The sequence below is a fragment of the Brienomyrus brachyistius genome, chromosome 17 (assembly GCF_023856365.1).
Source record: "Brienomyrus brachyistius isolate T26 chromosome 17, BBRACH_0.4, whole genome shotgun sequence".
In the NCBI taxonomy this organism is placed as follows: domain Eukaryota; kingdom Metazoa; phylum Chordata; class Actinopteri; order Osteoglossiformes; family Mormyridae; genus Brienomyrus; species Brienomyrus brachyistius.
Genome location: NC_064549.1, coordinates 4,571,800 through 4,585,340, shown reverse-complemented (window position 1 = coordinate 4,585,340; position 13,541 = coordinate 4,571,800). Strand labels below are relative to the sequence as shown.

The 13,541-nt window shown below is 55.7% G+C and overlaps 1 protein-coding gene across 3 annotated transcripts in view; it reads left to right on the top strand.

Annotated features, from left to right (window-relative positions):
• Nucleotides 1-13,541, top strand: part of cux1b (cut-like homeobox 1b) — a 44,543-nt gene that overhangs the window by 25,904 nt on the left and 5,098 nt on the right. Inside the window, exons 11-23 of one of the 3 annotated variants that reach the window (XM_048980253.1) lie at nt 109-297; nt 387-445; nt 864-912; nt 1,046-1,142; nt 2,210-2,926; nt 3,967-4,047; nt 4,782-4,883; nt 4,979-5,433; nt 5,558-5,705; nt 6,880-7,152; nt 7,544-7,732; nt 8,643-8,901; nt 8,994-12,050. In XM_048980253.1, coding sequence (XP_048836210.1) covers nt 109-297; nt 387-445; nt 864-912; nt 1,046-1,142; nt 2,210-2,926; nt 3,967-4,047; nt 4,782-4,883; nt 4,979-5,433; nt 5,558-5,705; nt 6,880-7,152; nt 7,544-7,732; nt 8,643-8,901; nt 8,994-9,417 — 3,042 coding nt within the window. In that variant the 3' untranslated portion in view covers nt 9,418-12,050. Of the gene's footprint in view, nt 1-108; nt 298-386; nt 446-863; nt 913-1,045; nt 1,143-2,209; nt 2,927-3,966; nt 4,048-4,781; nt 4,884-4,978; nt 5,434-5,557; nt 5,706-6,879; nt 7,153-7,543; nt 7,733-8,642; nt 8,902-8,993; nt 12,051-13,541 lie in introns of those variants that run through there. The other 2 variants (XM_048980254.1, XM_048980255.1) reach the window with 2 other exon arrangements.

The window sequence follows — 13,541 nt, the reverse complement described above, 5'->3', positions numbered from 1 at the left end:
GCTACCTGCAGGGAGTGCTGAGCCTCCATGAACATGAAGGCCGGACCCGCTTGGCTGTAACCCCCCCCCCCCCCCCCCCCCCCCCCTCCCGCGTCTGTTCCTGTGCAGGAGCCCAGTGTGGAGGTGCTCTCCCGCACCAACCTGGAAGTGGAACTGGGCGCCAAGGAACGGGAGGTGCTGCAGCTGGTGGAGGACGTGCAGCGGCTGCAGGCCAGCCTGAGCAAACTGCGCGAGACGTCGGCCAATCAGATCTCACAGCTGGAGCAGCAACTCAGCGCCAAGAGCAGCACTCTCAAGGTGTGGCGCCGGATGGTCCGGAGAGGGCGAGACGGGCACAAACCAAATGGCCTTTCGGTGATGTTCCGCACCTTCTCTCCTGTCGCTAGGAGCTGGAGGACAAGCTTCAGGAGCAGGCAGACTACGAGGAGGTCAAGAAGGAGCTGAGGTGTGTGGCAGGGAGTCGCTCCACGTCAACCCCTACCTGCTGTCGGGTGTCTCCCGTCTTTCTGCACGGAGCTTCCTGCCGCTGTGTCTGGCCACCTCCCAGGAGGTGTTCCCGTTTAGTGGGTCGCGGTGTCCGGACGCTGGTCGCTTATCCTAAATCAGAGCAAACACGGTCATAGCATTTTTGGACATAATCAGGCTACTCTGCCTTTTGGCTCTAGTTACATCACATGCTTTTACCCAGAATTCTCTGTAGCCTGCTTCTAAAGATCAGAGGCGGCTCTGCGGCCCCGTAGCGGTGGCTGCCCCATGACATCCTTACTCATGCTGTCCCCCGCTCGCGGCCCCTGTCCCCCGCTCGCGGCCCCCGTCCCCCACGACATCCCCTCTCGCTCATGCTGTCCCCTCGTCCATTGCAGTATTCTGAAATCTATGGAGTTCGGGCCATCAGAGGGAGCAACGGTGCAGGTAAGAGGCCAGGGTAGGAGGTGTGGTTTATGGCCGCCTGCTGAAGAACGTCCTGTGGGCGTAGATGGCATGGGGGATGGGCTGTTTATCATTGGGGTACTTGATAATGTAACGTGCCCCCCACTCGCTGAAGGACTCCACAAAGCCCCTGGAGGTGCTTCTGCTGGAGAAGAACCGCAGTCTGCAGTCGGAGAGCGCTGCTCTGCGCATTGCCAACAGCGAGCTCAGCGGTGAGTGGGGGGGGTTGGGGTCACATGACCACCTGTTACACTATTGTGTGTGTGTGTGTGTGTGTGTGTGTGTGTGTGTGTGTGTGTGTGTTGGGGGGGGCACTCTGTAGCGTGACCTCTCAAGTTGTCCTGGCAGGGTTGGTGTGCGTGGGTGTCTCACAATCAACTTGATGTCTGGAGACTTGGGGTTGATCCAAAGCCAACTGGCTGCATGTAAACAGTCTGGTCATGTAGGGAGGTCTGTGCCCCCAGGGCTCTGCTGTTAGGGCGCTGTTAGTGAGGTCAGTCTGTGCTGGTGGTGCGATTTGTGTGCCATGCTAATGAGGCCTATTTTGTGGTCTGCGTCTGGCCTCGGGGTGTTTTAGTGCCTTCAGGTTGTGCCGTCTTCACCTCGGTGGGAGTAGCATACCGCGAGTGGAAGCGCGACATGTAAACATGGTCAGAATGTCTGCAGCTGGACTGTCATGCACTTGGCCCACCTCATTCATGCCACCCCCCCCCCCCATCCACATGACGGGGGACATGCTGATCTGAGGACGCAACTGGATGATCACCCCTCACCCCATGGATGGTGGTTTTTAAAAAAAAAATTTTTTAAATCCAAAGTCGTTTCGTATCCTGAGCGCCCCCCCCCCCGCCCCTGCCCCCCCACCACAACCCCTCCCTGGGAACCATGGAGGCTCCGCAAGTCACTCAGCGTCACTGAGCGGATATTGGACCCTGGGCCACAGGCCCCGCATGCAGGAGGACTCCGGCACCTGGGACCATGAGGCCGGGGGGCAGATGCCCCCCAGGACTAAAGACTGCCCCCATCCATGCTCTGACCCAGTGAGGGGCTGCTGTACTGTATGTAGTGTAATTTTTTGTCCCTCTAGGCTGTGTCCTACTGGAAAGGTACAAATCACCAATGCATGGGCGTGTCTTAGGGGAGGCTGGTCCGTTTGGGCCTCAGGGCTCTGGTCTGGGCTCTGACCTCAGTCCACCTTTAAAACCTAGTTCACCTCCCATTTGTGGACCTCTTCTTTGTTGACTCCCCCATAATGCATTGTGTTTGACCTTTCTCGTAGGGCCAGCCGGACGGAAAGGGACAGGGGCCCCAGCGGAGATTCAGCAGCCCCCCCGCGCGGCAGGTGGTGCGTCCTCCCCCCCTCCTCCCTCTCAGCTACTCCCTCGTTCTGCCCCCGAGGCCACGCCCTCCGCCAATGGCACCCTCCCATTCTCCCCCGCGGGTGTCGGGCAGGACTTCCTGGGGCCGGCGGTCGCTGGGGCAACGACGGCATTCCCACTGGCGGGCAAAGTGCCCCTGAGCTCACTGCTGCAGAGACAGCTGATGCAGAGCTTCTACTCCAAGGCACTGCAGGACTCCCCCGGTGGCGCCGTGCTCTTCGCCCCCGGCACCTACATCAGCCACAGCCCACTATCTGCCAGCCCCCTGCCCCCACATTCACGGCAGGAGCCGGCCGGCAGTCCCGACCCCAACGGCGCGGCGCCTTCTCCCAGCCGCTCGGAGGGCACGGGCAGTGCCTCAGAGGGCGAGGACATGGACACGGCGGAGATCGCACGGCAGGTCAAGGAGCAGCTGATCAAGCACAACATCGGCCAGCGCGTCTTCGGCCACTACGTGCTGGGCCTGTCTCAGGGCTCCGTCAGTGAGATCCTGGCCCGGCCCAAGCCCTGGAACAAGCTTACTATCCGCGGCAAGGAGCCCTTCTACAAGATGAAGCAGTTCCTTTCCGACGAGCAGAACATTCTGGCACTGAGGAGCATCCAGGGCCGCCAGCGAGGTGAGTCACACCTCCGAATCTTGTTCCTGTGACCCAGCGGCATGGGGTGGGGGGGGCGGGCCTCGAGACAGGACTGTAAGAGTGGCAATGGACAGGGCAACTTTTCGAGTAATGTTACCAGGCACTCATAATGGAACACAAATTTCTGTTTGCAAGACTTTGATCAGCTTTTTTGATCATGCAGATCCAGCTTAGTTGCCCTTTATCTGTGCTGGTTTGTAGTTGCCCGGCAACATTCCTCAAAAAGTTTCCCTATGTCCCTTAAGGGTGACACTGTGAGCTGGTTGTGTGCTGCGGGGTCACTCTGATGATCACGATCGCAGATCCTCCATCCAGAGGAAGAAAAGGACCAAGTTGGTCGCCTGTCATGCTGTTGTCATAGAAATGGGACAGAGGAGTTTCTAACCTGGGGCTACTGAGCCATCACTAGTGGGAGGTTCCGTGTGACTGCTGGGAACCCCAAGTCTGCCGGGTGTTTGGGTTCTACCATCAGGTTTCAGATGCTGTGTTTGTCCCGGTTTATCGTTCATGCCCTCGTTCAGACCCACTTAGTGGTGTCCTAATCTGCCCGTCGCCGCCCTCGACGGGACCCAGGAAACGCAGAGCGTGTGATTCAGGGGGTGCTGAGTTCCCCGTCAGATACGGGGCAATGTGCCGCTTCAGTGACGCGTGCCCACCCGCGGCCTGGTCCTCTCCACACATCAGCCCGAGTTCTGACAGGGCGAGAGGAGCTAGCTTACGCTTTCTGTGCCATGCGATCGTTCCTCATCCCGGGAGCTCAACCAGTGAATATCGTCATGCCGCCACACTGTCCTGCGTCCTGCACGGTTTAAGGCGTCCTTTGAGCTGTGGGCCTTTGCATAACTCCTGCCCAGTGTGGGTGTCCTGACCCATGCAGATTTAAGCGGCTGATATCCTTGAGTGCCTCCTATAGGCACGTCGAGCAAACTCCAGCTTGTCAGCTGCCGGCGGTACTTTATAGCATTCCCAGCCTCGCCGCCTGACTCTTCTCTTCTCTGTCGCCGCTTGTTTTCCAACAGAGAACCCCGGGCAGAACCTGAACAAGGTGTTTCAGGAGGTTCCGAAGCGGAGAGCCGGCTCTGAAGGCACCCCGCGGTCAGGTCGGTGCATTGTGGGTAATGGAGGGGCGGGGCTTGTAGTGACGGGGGCGTGTCTTACGGAGAGTCCGTGGTTGAGTGGTTAGTCTGTATCCCCTCCGTCACCCTCTAGATCCCCTTTTTTCTGGCCCATGCTCATTTTGCCTTCGGTATGTTGGGGTTCCCCGGCTGCTTGGGGTCTCCCTCTGGGAGTTGCAGGGAGCTTTGAGAAAAGCGGTTCCACTTCTGTGATGTGCTGACCAAAGTCAAAGCCCTTCTCCTACCCAGTTGACTTCTGAACTGCCTGATGTTTTCCTAATTCATTCCCCATTACTCTATGGTCACTGCATCTGCCTCACTGACCACCCCCCTTCTCCCCACCTTAAAATCTAGGGGTGGGGGCAATTCTCTTGAGATGAGTGGCTTGTGCTTTCCGTTCCATTTTTTCAGCTTCCAGTAACAAAGTCAATGCAGTAGCTTGTAGTTCATAGCTTTACTTCTTTTTGCGGTGATGGGCGCGTTTTTTTTTTTTTTTTTTTTTGAGAATGGCAAGCCGTATCGGGCGGGGGGGGGTCAGGGGAGTTTGACTAATGACTCTTGTGACTTTGTTTTGGGGAGCGAGGTGTAGTTGTGGAGACATGACGCTGATATCACTCCGCGATGGCGTTCAGTGCTCATGTGGAAATCGCCCCATTTGCGCACTGGCCTGCCACGCCTCCCCCCGCGCCTGACGCCTGGCCCTTTGTCTGTCCCTCTAGGCAGCATCACCACGCGGATCCGCACCCCCGAGAGCAGCTCTGACGAGGCCATCAAGTCCATCCTGGAGCAGGCTAAGCGGGAGCTGCAGGTGCAGAAGGCCGGTATGTGACTCTGTCTCCCCTCTGCCATTTGTACTTGATACTGGGGTGCCCCCTAGTGGAGCTTTCTGTAACTGGGGGTTCCCCTTCCCTCACAGTGGAGCCATCAGCATCCCCCCAGGCGCCCAGGGGGGCCGGCAGCTGCAGCAGCAGCTCTGACGACGCCATCCGCTCCATCCTGGAGCAGGCACGCCGGGAGATGGAGGCCCAACGGGCTGCAGCGGAGCCCCTCCTGAAGGGCAGCGCTCCCTCCCTGGCTGAGCGCCCGCTCCTCGCCCCCCGGCTGCGTGGGGCCACCCCTTCCCTGGCCGCCATCTCTGCCTGCTCCCCCCTGGCTCTGTCCCTGAGGAAGCCTCCTGTCTCGTCCACGCCTTCCCCCCACCTGGACCTGCACCCCGCCAGCACCCGGAAGGAGAGCAGCGAGCTGGCCCCCCCTGAGGACAGGGTGGGGGCACTGTGGCGGGATCAGTGGCGGAGCACGCTGATCCCTGATCGCCACAGCACACCTTCCTTGGCAGCGTACGAGAGTCATGGCCACAAAGACCACAAGGAGGTACCTATCCCACCCCCCCATTAAGGGCGAGGCGGGGGCACTCTGTGTTTCGCACACTCTCTGTGCTGTGTGTGTAACCTCCCCTCTCCTCCCCTTTGTGTCCCCCCCCCCCCCCCCCCCCCAGGTTTCGGGTTTCTCCCAGGGCAGTGCTAGTGACTCACTGAGCCGGCCCAAAACCTGGAGCAAGGCCCCCCCGCAGAGCATCGAGCACTGCAAACCCATGCAGCTCTGGCTCAACGGGGAACCTGGCCTGAGCGTGGCGCCCCCTCAAGGTACTGCTCGCTCCTTATGTGTGCGTGTGCGTGTGTGTGTGTGTGTGTGTGTGTGTGCGTGTGTGTGTGTGTGTGTGTGTGTGCGTGTGTGTGTGTGTGTGTGTGTGTGCGTGCGTGTGACTGGCCTCAAGCTCATGCACTTTGTTTAGCGTTTGGATGATTTTGGTCCTCATGTTTCTTCTTTTAACTGTGTATTTCCCGCTCTGATTGGATGCTGCCGTAGAGGCCGCTCTCGCTGCCATGGAGCAGGGTTATCTCAGTCCGCTGTCCACTCCCATTGGGCCCCCGTGAGGGGTGGATTGGGGGGGGGAGGTAGAGCACGCAGACTGCGATTTGTTGATCTGTAAGCCAGTGTTGCGCAGTCTCTGTCCCGTGCTTCTCCCGAGCTGCAGTGCTCCCCAGAGGAGGCTCTGTGAAGCGTGGGGGCGGGCAGCTGCCAGTCTCTGGGGGCTTTTGTAATCGGTTACCCTGCCATAGCGCTTGTGGGGGTAATTACCCAGCTCCACAACTCTGTCAGGCTGAACCAGCTATTAATATGCAAACAATCCCAGGATCACATGATGCACCACAGCCAATCGTAACTGAGAGCCACCCGTCAGGGGCACGACAGAACGGTACGGAGATCAAGGGGGTGGGCTTAACGCTAAATGTCGCTGAGGGCACCCCGCTGATGGCTTTGGTGACTTTTGGTGGCTTTCCATTCAAATGTAACTTGGGCTTTGGTAGGGTGGGTGGTCTTAAGGGAGCGTTAGCTGCTTAATGTTGAGGCCTTTAGGCCGGGCATTTGGCTCGTGCACCGGCACACACACCTAGCCCTCCACACAGTACATATCAGTATGCAGGCAGCTGTGGGGATGTGACCCCCCCCCACACTCCCCCCAGAGCACTGGCCGGTTACAGCCTGTGTTGTTGCTGGGCATCCTGTCACCTTCATACTTGTATGAAAATGTCACCAGCCACAGAGCTCTGTGCCCTTAGCATGCTTGCCCACTAATGGCCAGTGACAGCTTCTCTGGCTGCTCGCTTGTGGTCTGTGGCCTGTGTTCTGTGTGTCCATCATCCTTGCCTTTCCATGTCCTCCCATTGTTTCTAGCTGTCCTTGAAGTCTGCATGCAGTAGGGCGAGCTGTTTGCGTGTGCGCTTTGTGGACTCATGTCTCCTTCTGCTTTTCCAGAGGGCACCCCCAAGACCTCTGCTAGCTGTAGTCCTGCTCCTGAGTCCCCCCTGAGCTCCAGCGAGGAGTCGGTGCGCAGCGCGGGCGAACCGACCAGCTACACCCCCACCCCAGAGTCCGAAGGGGTATCTGACTCCCAGCCCGGCCTGCTGCCGGCCCCTCTGGCTGGACACCCGGGCCTCAACATCCAGGAGATGGTGGCCGTGTCCCCTGAGCTGGACACCTACGCCATCACAAAGAAGGTCAAGGAGGTTCTGACCGACAACAACCTGGGTGAGTGTCCACAGGGCCGAATGTCCATGTCGCTGAATCCTGGTCGTCCGTGTCCCCACGTCCCCTCGGTCAGCTGGTGTCCTGTTGCGATGGCGTAGGTCACATGGCAGCTCAGTGAGCGGAACCACTGTGGTACCATGAGAGACCCAGAGCCTGTTAATGAGCAGCTATCTAGGCCAGTGGGGAGGGCTGGTCCCAAAGCCACTCCACCCACCCAGTAGTGATGGATGGGGTCGTTTTGTGCATGATCCCTCTCCCAGAATCCTGGGCATTGTTCCCCCTTCCCAGGGCATGGTGTCATAATGAGGCTGTGTCTGTCAGTGAGGTTGGTTGGGTAGGAATCATCCCCGGTCCGCTGGCTGATCCTGCCCCCGCATACTCCCCACTGCAGGCCAGCGCCTATTTGGCGAGACCATCCTGGGCCTGACGCAGGGCTCCGTGTCGGACCTGCTGGCGAGACCCAAACCCTGGCACAAGCTGAGTCTGAAGGGGCGCGAGCCTTTCGTCCGCATGCAGCTGTGGCTGAGAGACCCGCACAACGTGGAGAAGCTTATGGATATGAAGCGGCTAGAGAAGAAAGGTGAGCCTGAGGGGGGCGCCACTGGGTGTGGGGGGGGGGGGGCATGGAGAGGCTCACGGACGATGGTAGCCCTCACTGTAGCCTTCACTGCGTACACCTCCCCAGAAATGCTACATGTGGCAGTGATGCGGAGTGCAAGAACAGCGATTGGTCTGCTTGGTAACTTTGGTTTTTATGGGAGTGAAGAAAGCGTCCATCCCAGGTGTACTTGTGGCTGATTGAAGCAAAACCGTCATTTTAGATTAATTTATAGAATTTATAGAATTAAATAACCCACCCTAGGCGTCGTAGCAGCAGGTCTCCGAAACGCTCAGGATGCCAGCGCCAATTTCACTTGCCTCCATTAAGTTTATTCATACCGAACTAAAAAAAAATTAAGTAGTATAGACACTAACTTTGCAAGATGCGTAAAAAGTGACTTTAGTTTTTCCACAATTCTTAATGGGACATTAGCTATCGATAAATTGATACTTTGTTAAATGTTTTTTTTCTTTCCTGTTTCAATTGCATGATTCAACAATGGAATATATCGCAGGGTGGGAAGAGAATAACTGCAGCATCCAAAATTATGTACCACCTAGTGTTTTGGAGGTGTAATTGCTGAGCGACGCACAGCAATAAATGCTTGTATAATTCAGCCTTTAGTTCCAAACACTGAACTGGTAGGAGGATGTCAGCAATATTTTGTCTATCGCGGGCCATCTGTGTGCTAACACTGACCCCTGGTGGTCATAATATACATCAGCTAATTTTTGTAACAGCTGTATCATTAGTCATTAGATCATTAGTATTACAGCTGTATAAATGCGCTGAGCTATTTCACATACATTTCTATGTAAGAATAAACCTCCTGCTGTGTGGCCTGTCTGTCTGTCGTCACACGCTCATTGTCACCCCCCTGTGTCCCCAGCCTACATGAAACGGAGACATGGCTCTGTGACCGAGCCACAGCCAGTGGATAACACCCTGTCGGGGGGGGACACCAGCAGGGGCAGCAGCCCCCAGCACCAGCTGAAGAAGCCACGTGTGGTCCTGGCCCCCGAGGAGAAGGAGGCCCTGAAACGTGCCTACCAGCAGAAGCCATACCCTTCACCCAAGACCATCGAGGAGCTGGCCAGCCAGCTGAACCTCAAGACCAGCACCGTCATCAACTGGTTCCACAACTACAGGTCAGCGGTTGAGCCGAGTCTGCTCAGGTCGGGGGCCACAGTCACCATGTCCAGGTGCCTGATGTGACTCCGCCCCCTCTCATGTGTTCCAGGTCCCGTATACGCAGAGAGCTGTTCGTAGAGGAGAGCCAAGCAGGGGGCACCAGCGGGGCTGGGGAGGGCAAAGCGGGCGATGCCGACAGCCGTGATGGTACTGAAAGCAAACGCAGTGAGAGCGAAAGTGGGGGGAGCACCTCAGAGAGGGAGGGGGACCGCAGGGAGCCCCGGGGAGACGTCACCGTGGGGACGCCGGGGCCATCGCCTGCTCCGCCGGACGCGGCCACCTCCGAGCCGGGCGCACCAGGCACTAGCGGGTCCAGCGGGGGCCTCTTCAGCTTCTCTGAGGCGGCTGCTAGCACAGAGCGCAAACCGCGGGACAGCAGCCTGCGCGAGAAAAAAGCAGCCAACCTCAACAGCATAATCCACCGGCTAGAGAAAGCGGCAAGCCGCGAGGAGCCCTCCGAGTGGGAGTTCTGAAGCGCCGCCCTAGAGGAGGAAGCGGGTAATGCAGCGGGACAGGTCGAGTTACTCCGAAAAGCACTTGAAGGCCCTGCTGGACAGAGGGCCCAGGCTCCATCCCAAGGGCTGCAGCAAGAGCAGACCCAGCTGAGGCCATAGAGCATCAAATCCTAGGAGATACCGGGTTCGAGGATTCAAAAAACTACCGGAATAAGCAATCACTCCCTCTTTAGGGGATTGTCCATCACCTTGGTGTCCTGGGCCATGTCTCCTCGAGTTTTTCCCTGTTTTTGCCCTTTTCCGTTCTTTTCTTTGTCATGGATGCTCCATCTGGCTCGTCCCCTGGCCGTCAGCCGCGAAGATTATGCAGGAGTGAAGTCAGACTTGCACGGATCGCAAGGCTGATATGGAGCAGTTTGAACCCCTCAGTCTGCCATCTAATGGCCTGGAGGAATCCCTTACAGCACTTGGAGAAAAAAAGAATTCTTTTTACTTAAATTCCTTGGAAGAAAAATGATGTAAAGGCAGTGTTCTGGCCACTTTGAGATTACAGAGTCTGTCGACTTTAAACCAAGCTAAGCGTGGATCCCTGCCTATTCAGGGAGTCAAAAAAGCAAAAGTATGAAGAGCTACTGTTTTAACGTGTGAAACCTGCTTAATTTGTGTAGTTTAACTTCACTTGAAGGTTTATGTCAGGAACTTCCAGTGTGTGAGGGGGTGGGTCACAGGGCAGCTGGTAAGGACTCGTTCCTGACAGGTAGTACTGATTTGCTGTTTTAACCCAGTTCTGTGTGTGTGTGTGTGTGTGTGTGTGTGTGTGTGTGTGTGTGTGTGTGAGAGACAGAGAGAGAGAGAGTAAAGGCCTAATGTTGAATCAGGAAGTTGTTGTTTTAGATGTTTAAGCAGGAGTCTTGTAGTTGGACAGGCACGCTAGCCCAGGGCTAACGACACTATTCCGGGGGGGTCGGGGGGCGTGCGTCCCAGGGCCGGGGTGGGGGGGGGTCAGCAGTGGCCTGGAACCAGGCCTCTGGGGCTCTGCATATTTACAGTCTGTTTACATGCATTCACACATGTCAGATGTTTCACAAGCACAAGAGGAGAGAAGCAGGCCAGTGTAAAAGGAAAAAAAAAAAGCCTCTCTGTCACATGTCACAGGAAGAGCCCCGCCCCTCCGCCCCGGCAGGGCAGAAGTGATGATGTGGGTGAGGGGGGGGATTGGCCGTTGGCCTCCCGCCGAAAGTCTCTGTCCGTCTCTGAGGCTGTCTGTGTGACTGAATGCCTGTGTGTCTCATCAGTTTGTCCTTTTCCTGCTTTTACAGCTCCAGGCCAGTAGGTAATTTTTCTACTTCTCGTATGATTTTAAGAACAGTTCCTTTTTTTATTCTGGTTATTTATAGACATGTTTAATCAGGCATCTTACCGCGGTCGGGTTGGTGTTACTGTTCCTTTCGTAGACTGAGCAGTATTGGCTGATGTTTGCAGACATGCTGTAGCTGCACGTGCAGGTGCGTCGACGAGCTCTCGCGGTTATTCTGCGCAGCTCCGTGAGAGGGCTGCGCAGCTCCGTGAGAGGGCTGCGCAGCTCCGTGAGAGGGCTGCGCAGCTCCGTGAGAGGGCTGCGCAGCCTGCCGCCTTTTCAGGTCACCCTTTGAATAATGCACCCCTGTGTGCTGCCTTTCATTTTTAGCCATTGAAATATTTAAATAGCACTGCAGTACTGAACACCTCAACAAGCTAATATTTAGCATACATTCCACAACCCCGCATCCCGTCCCCTCCCCCGTCTGCACCTGGGCCCCCGCCCCCCCCACCCAGGCGGTGGTCTGTTAGGTCCCATCTCCCTGGTGGCTCTCCAGGGGCAGCGTTAGTGACTCTAGGAGGCTTCAGACTCGTATAACGATGTCACTGATATTTCACTGATATCCACCCTCCCCCGGTAATGCAATGCCAGTGACACCCCCAGCGACAGCAGGAGGGTGGCAGACCAGCCAGCCGGGAAGGGAGGGGCTCTGTGTTTGGGTTACTGAGTTACCCTCAAAATCTAGCAAAGCAACGCACCTTCTGTCATTTTTATGCTACGTTTCTGGCTGGACTGGTTTTCCCATTTGGCCGGATGTTTTTAGAATAAGCTGTTTTAACATAACACTTCTGCTGTCTTGCCTGAGCTTCGACTTTAAATATTCATGCGAGTATGACGGGCTGGTCCCCATTGCGTGCCAGGATGATGTGTGCTAAGTGACTGAACACACGACTCTGGTGTCACACAGAGTCAGACCACGCCTCCAGAGCGCTTTGAACCCAATAACTTAATGGCTGTGCAGCATGCTGTGCCCCGCACCCCCCCACCAAGGTCGGACGGCTTTGGCGTGATATTCTCTTTAAATGAAGGGGAGAAATTCAAAGGCCTGCTGCATGGTTCCCTGCTTAATTAAACGTAAAAGGTCACCCTCCCCACTTGCTTGGTGGTTGAAACTGGAGTCTCCTGGAGTCCAGACGGTGGTCCCCTGTTTAAATAGAGGCACTGCCCTGACTGGGCGATGACCCGACCTTTTTCACGGCACGTGTGTGTCTGTCTTCCTGAGTAAAGGCCTCCAAACCTTTGGTTTAGAATCTCTCACCTTCTGATCAATCCCGCGTTTAACGGGAGCCGTACAACCATGGAACTCCAGTCCGCCCTGGAGGGTCCACCCCTTCGCTCTCATGTCCGGCGCTGAACGTCTGACGTTGGCGCATTTTAAGAGAGTCAGGAGCGTCGTGCTTGATGTGGTTTGGCTCTCAGAGCAGGGGGCCCCTAGGGTTCGCAGTGCAGGTCGGCTTTTAAAGTGGACAAGGACCAAATCATCAGTATGTGATGAAACGATCCCATAGCAGCTGGTAACTTATTAACTCATTATTTTTAATAAACTTTTATTTTTTTTATGTACAGGCTAACTAACTTGCATGCGTGACATGAGACGAGAAGATTCTTCAGCGTTTGTGTACTGTGTGGTCATCCTCGCAGGTCAAGGAGTCTGGTTTTTTTGTACTCATTTGTATATTTGGAGCAGTAATAAGGGAGTGTCCTCAAAGTTTCACCCCATTTCAAACGTGCACTTGTCAACTAGTCCTTTGAGGTGCCTGGTGAGATTAACAGCCCTCCTGAAGTACAAGCATTTCTGCGAAGGATGTTTAAATTCTGCATTGTTGTTCAGAGAGTCGGGCAAAATGACTCCATTCAGAGCATTAAAAACACGCTAAGCGTGGTCTTTCAGATGTGTGTGCCGGAGAGCTTCCAGTGCTCTGCTGAGATTTTATACCCTGTCCCCTCAAGCTGTGCAGCTAAGATTATGCCCATTCCACGTTTGAATTAACATCTCAGTGTATTTTTTCATGTCTGTTGAAGTATTAGTGCTTCGTGGGGCTAGTATGGACTCGCAGCGATTTGCTCTGGGGCATATCAGACCCCATTGGGAGGTCTAGTGAAGAAGACCATCACAGGACAGCGACTGTCATGATGCCGTTGGGGTTTCGGGCGGCGCGATCGGGGAGTAGCATTCTGTATACAAACTCTATATGTACGTTATATATATACGTTTCTGCAATGTTGTCCCTTTGCTGGTTGCTGGCCACCTTCAGTCACAGGGTTTTGGTTCCCGAGGAACTGGAACTGAGAGCCGTAGCGACCGGTCCCAGTGTAATCTGAGGCAGCTGTGGTCTTCATCTCTCCACACCAGATCACCGACGCCGCAGAATTTGAGTCCGTGTTTGTGCTAAGTCGATTTAACTGGTAACACGTGCAGAGTAAGGTCAGCCCTCCAACACCCCAACATGCAGTGCTGTACCGTCCCTGGGATGTGGTACGGTGATGATCAGCTGAACTACACCTCCCACAGTGCCTTGCTGCTCCGTAGGTCACGTCCCTTCCGAAGTGCTGTCTTTGTGGTCTGTCTGACACGTCAGGTGTGTGTGTGTGTCCCTGGTTTGTGCTGAGCTCCTGTCTCCCCTCAGTCTTTTTACTTTCACTAAACTTGATTTTTGCTTAGCTGTATGACACTTAGTCTTAAGACGGAGGTGGGGGGGGGGGGTTGTGTACTGAGATTTGTTTAAAAACGTCGCTGGGGGTGTGGTGGGGTGGGGGGGTTGAATAACACCTGCTGTCCTCT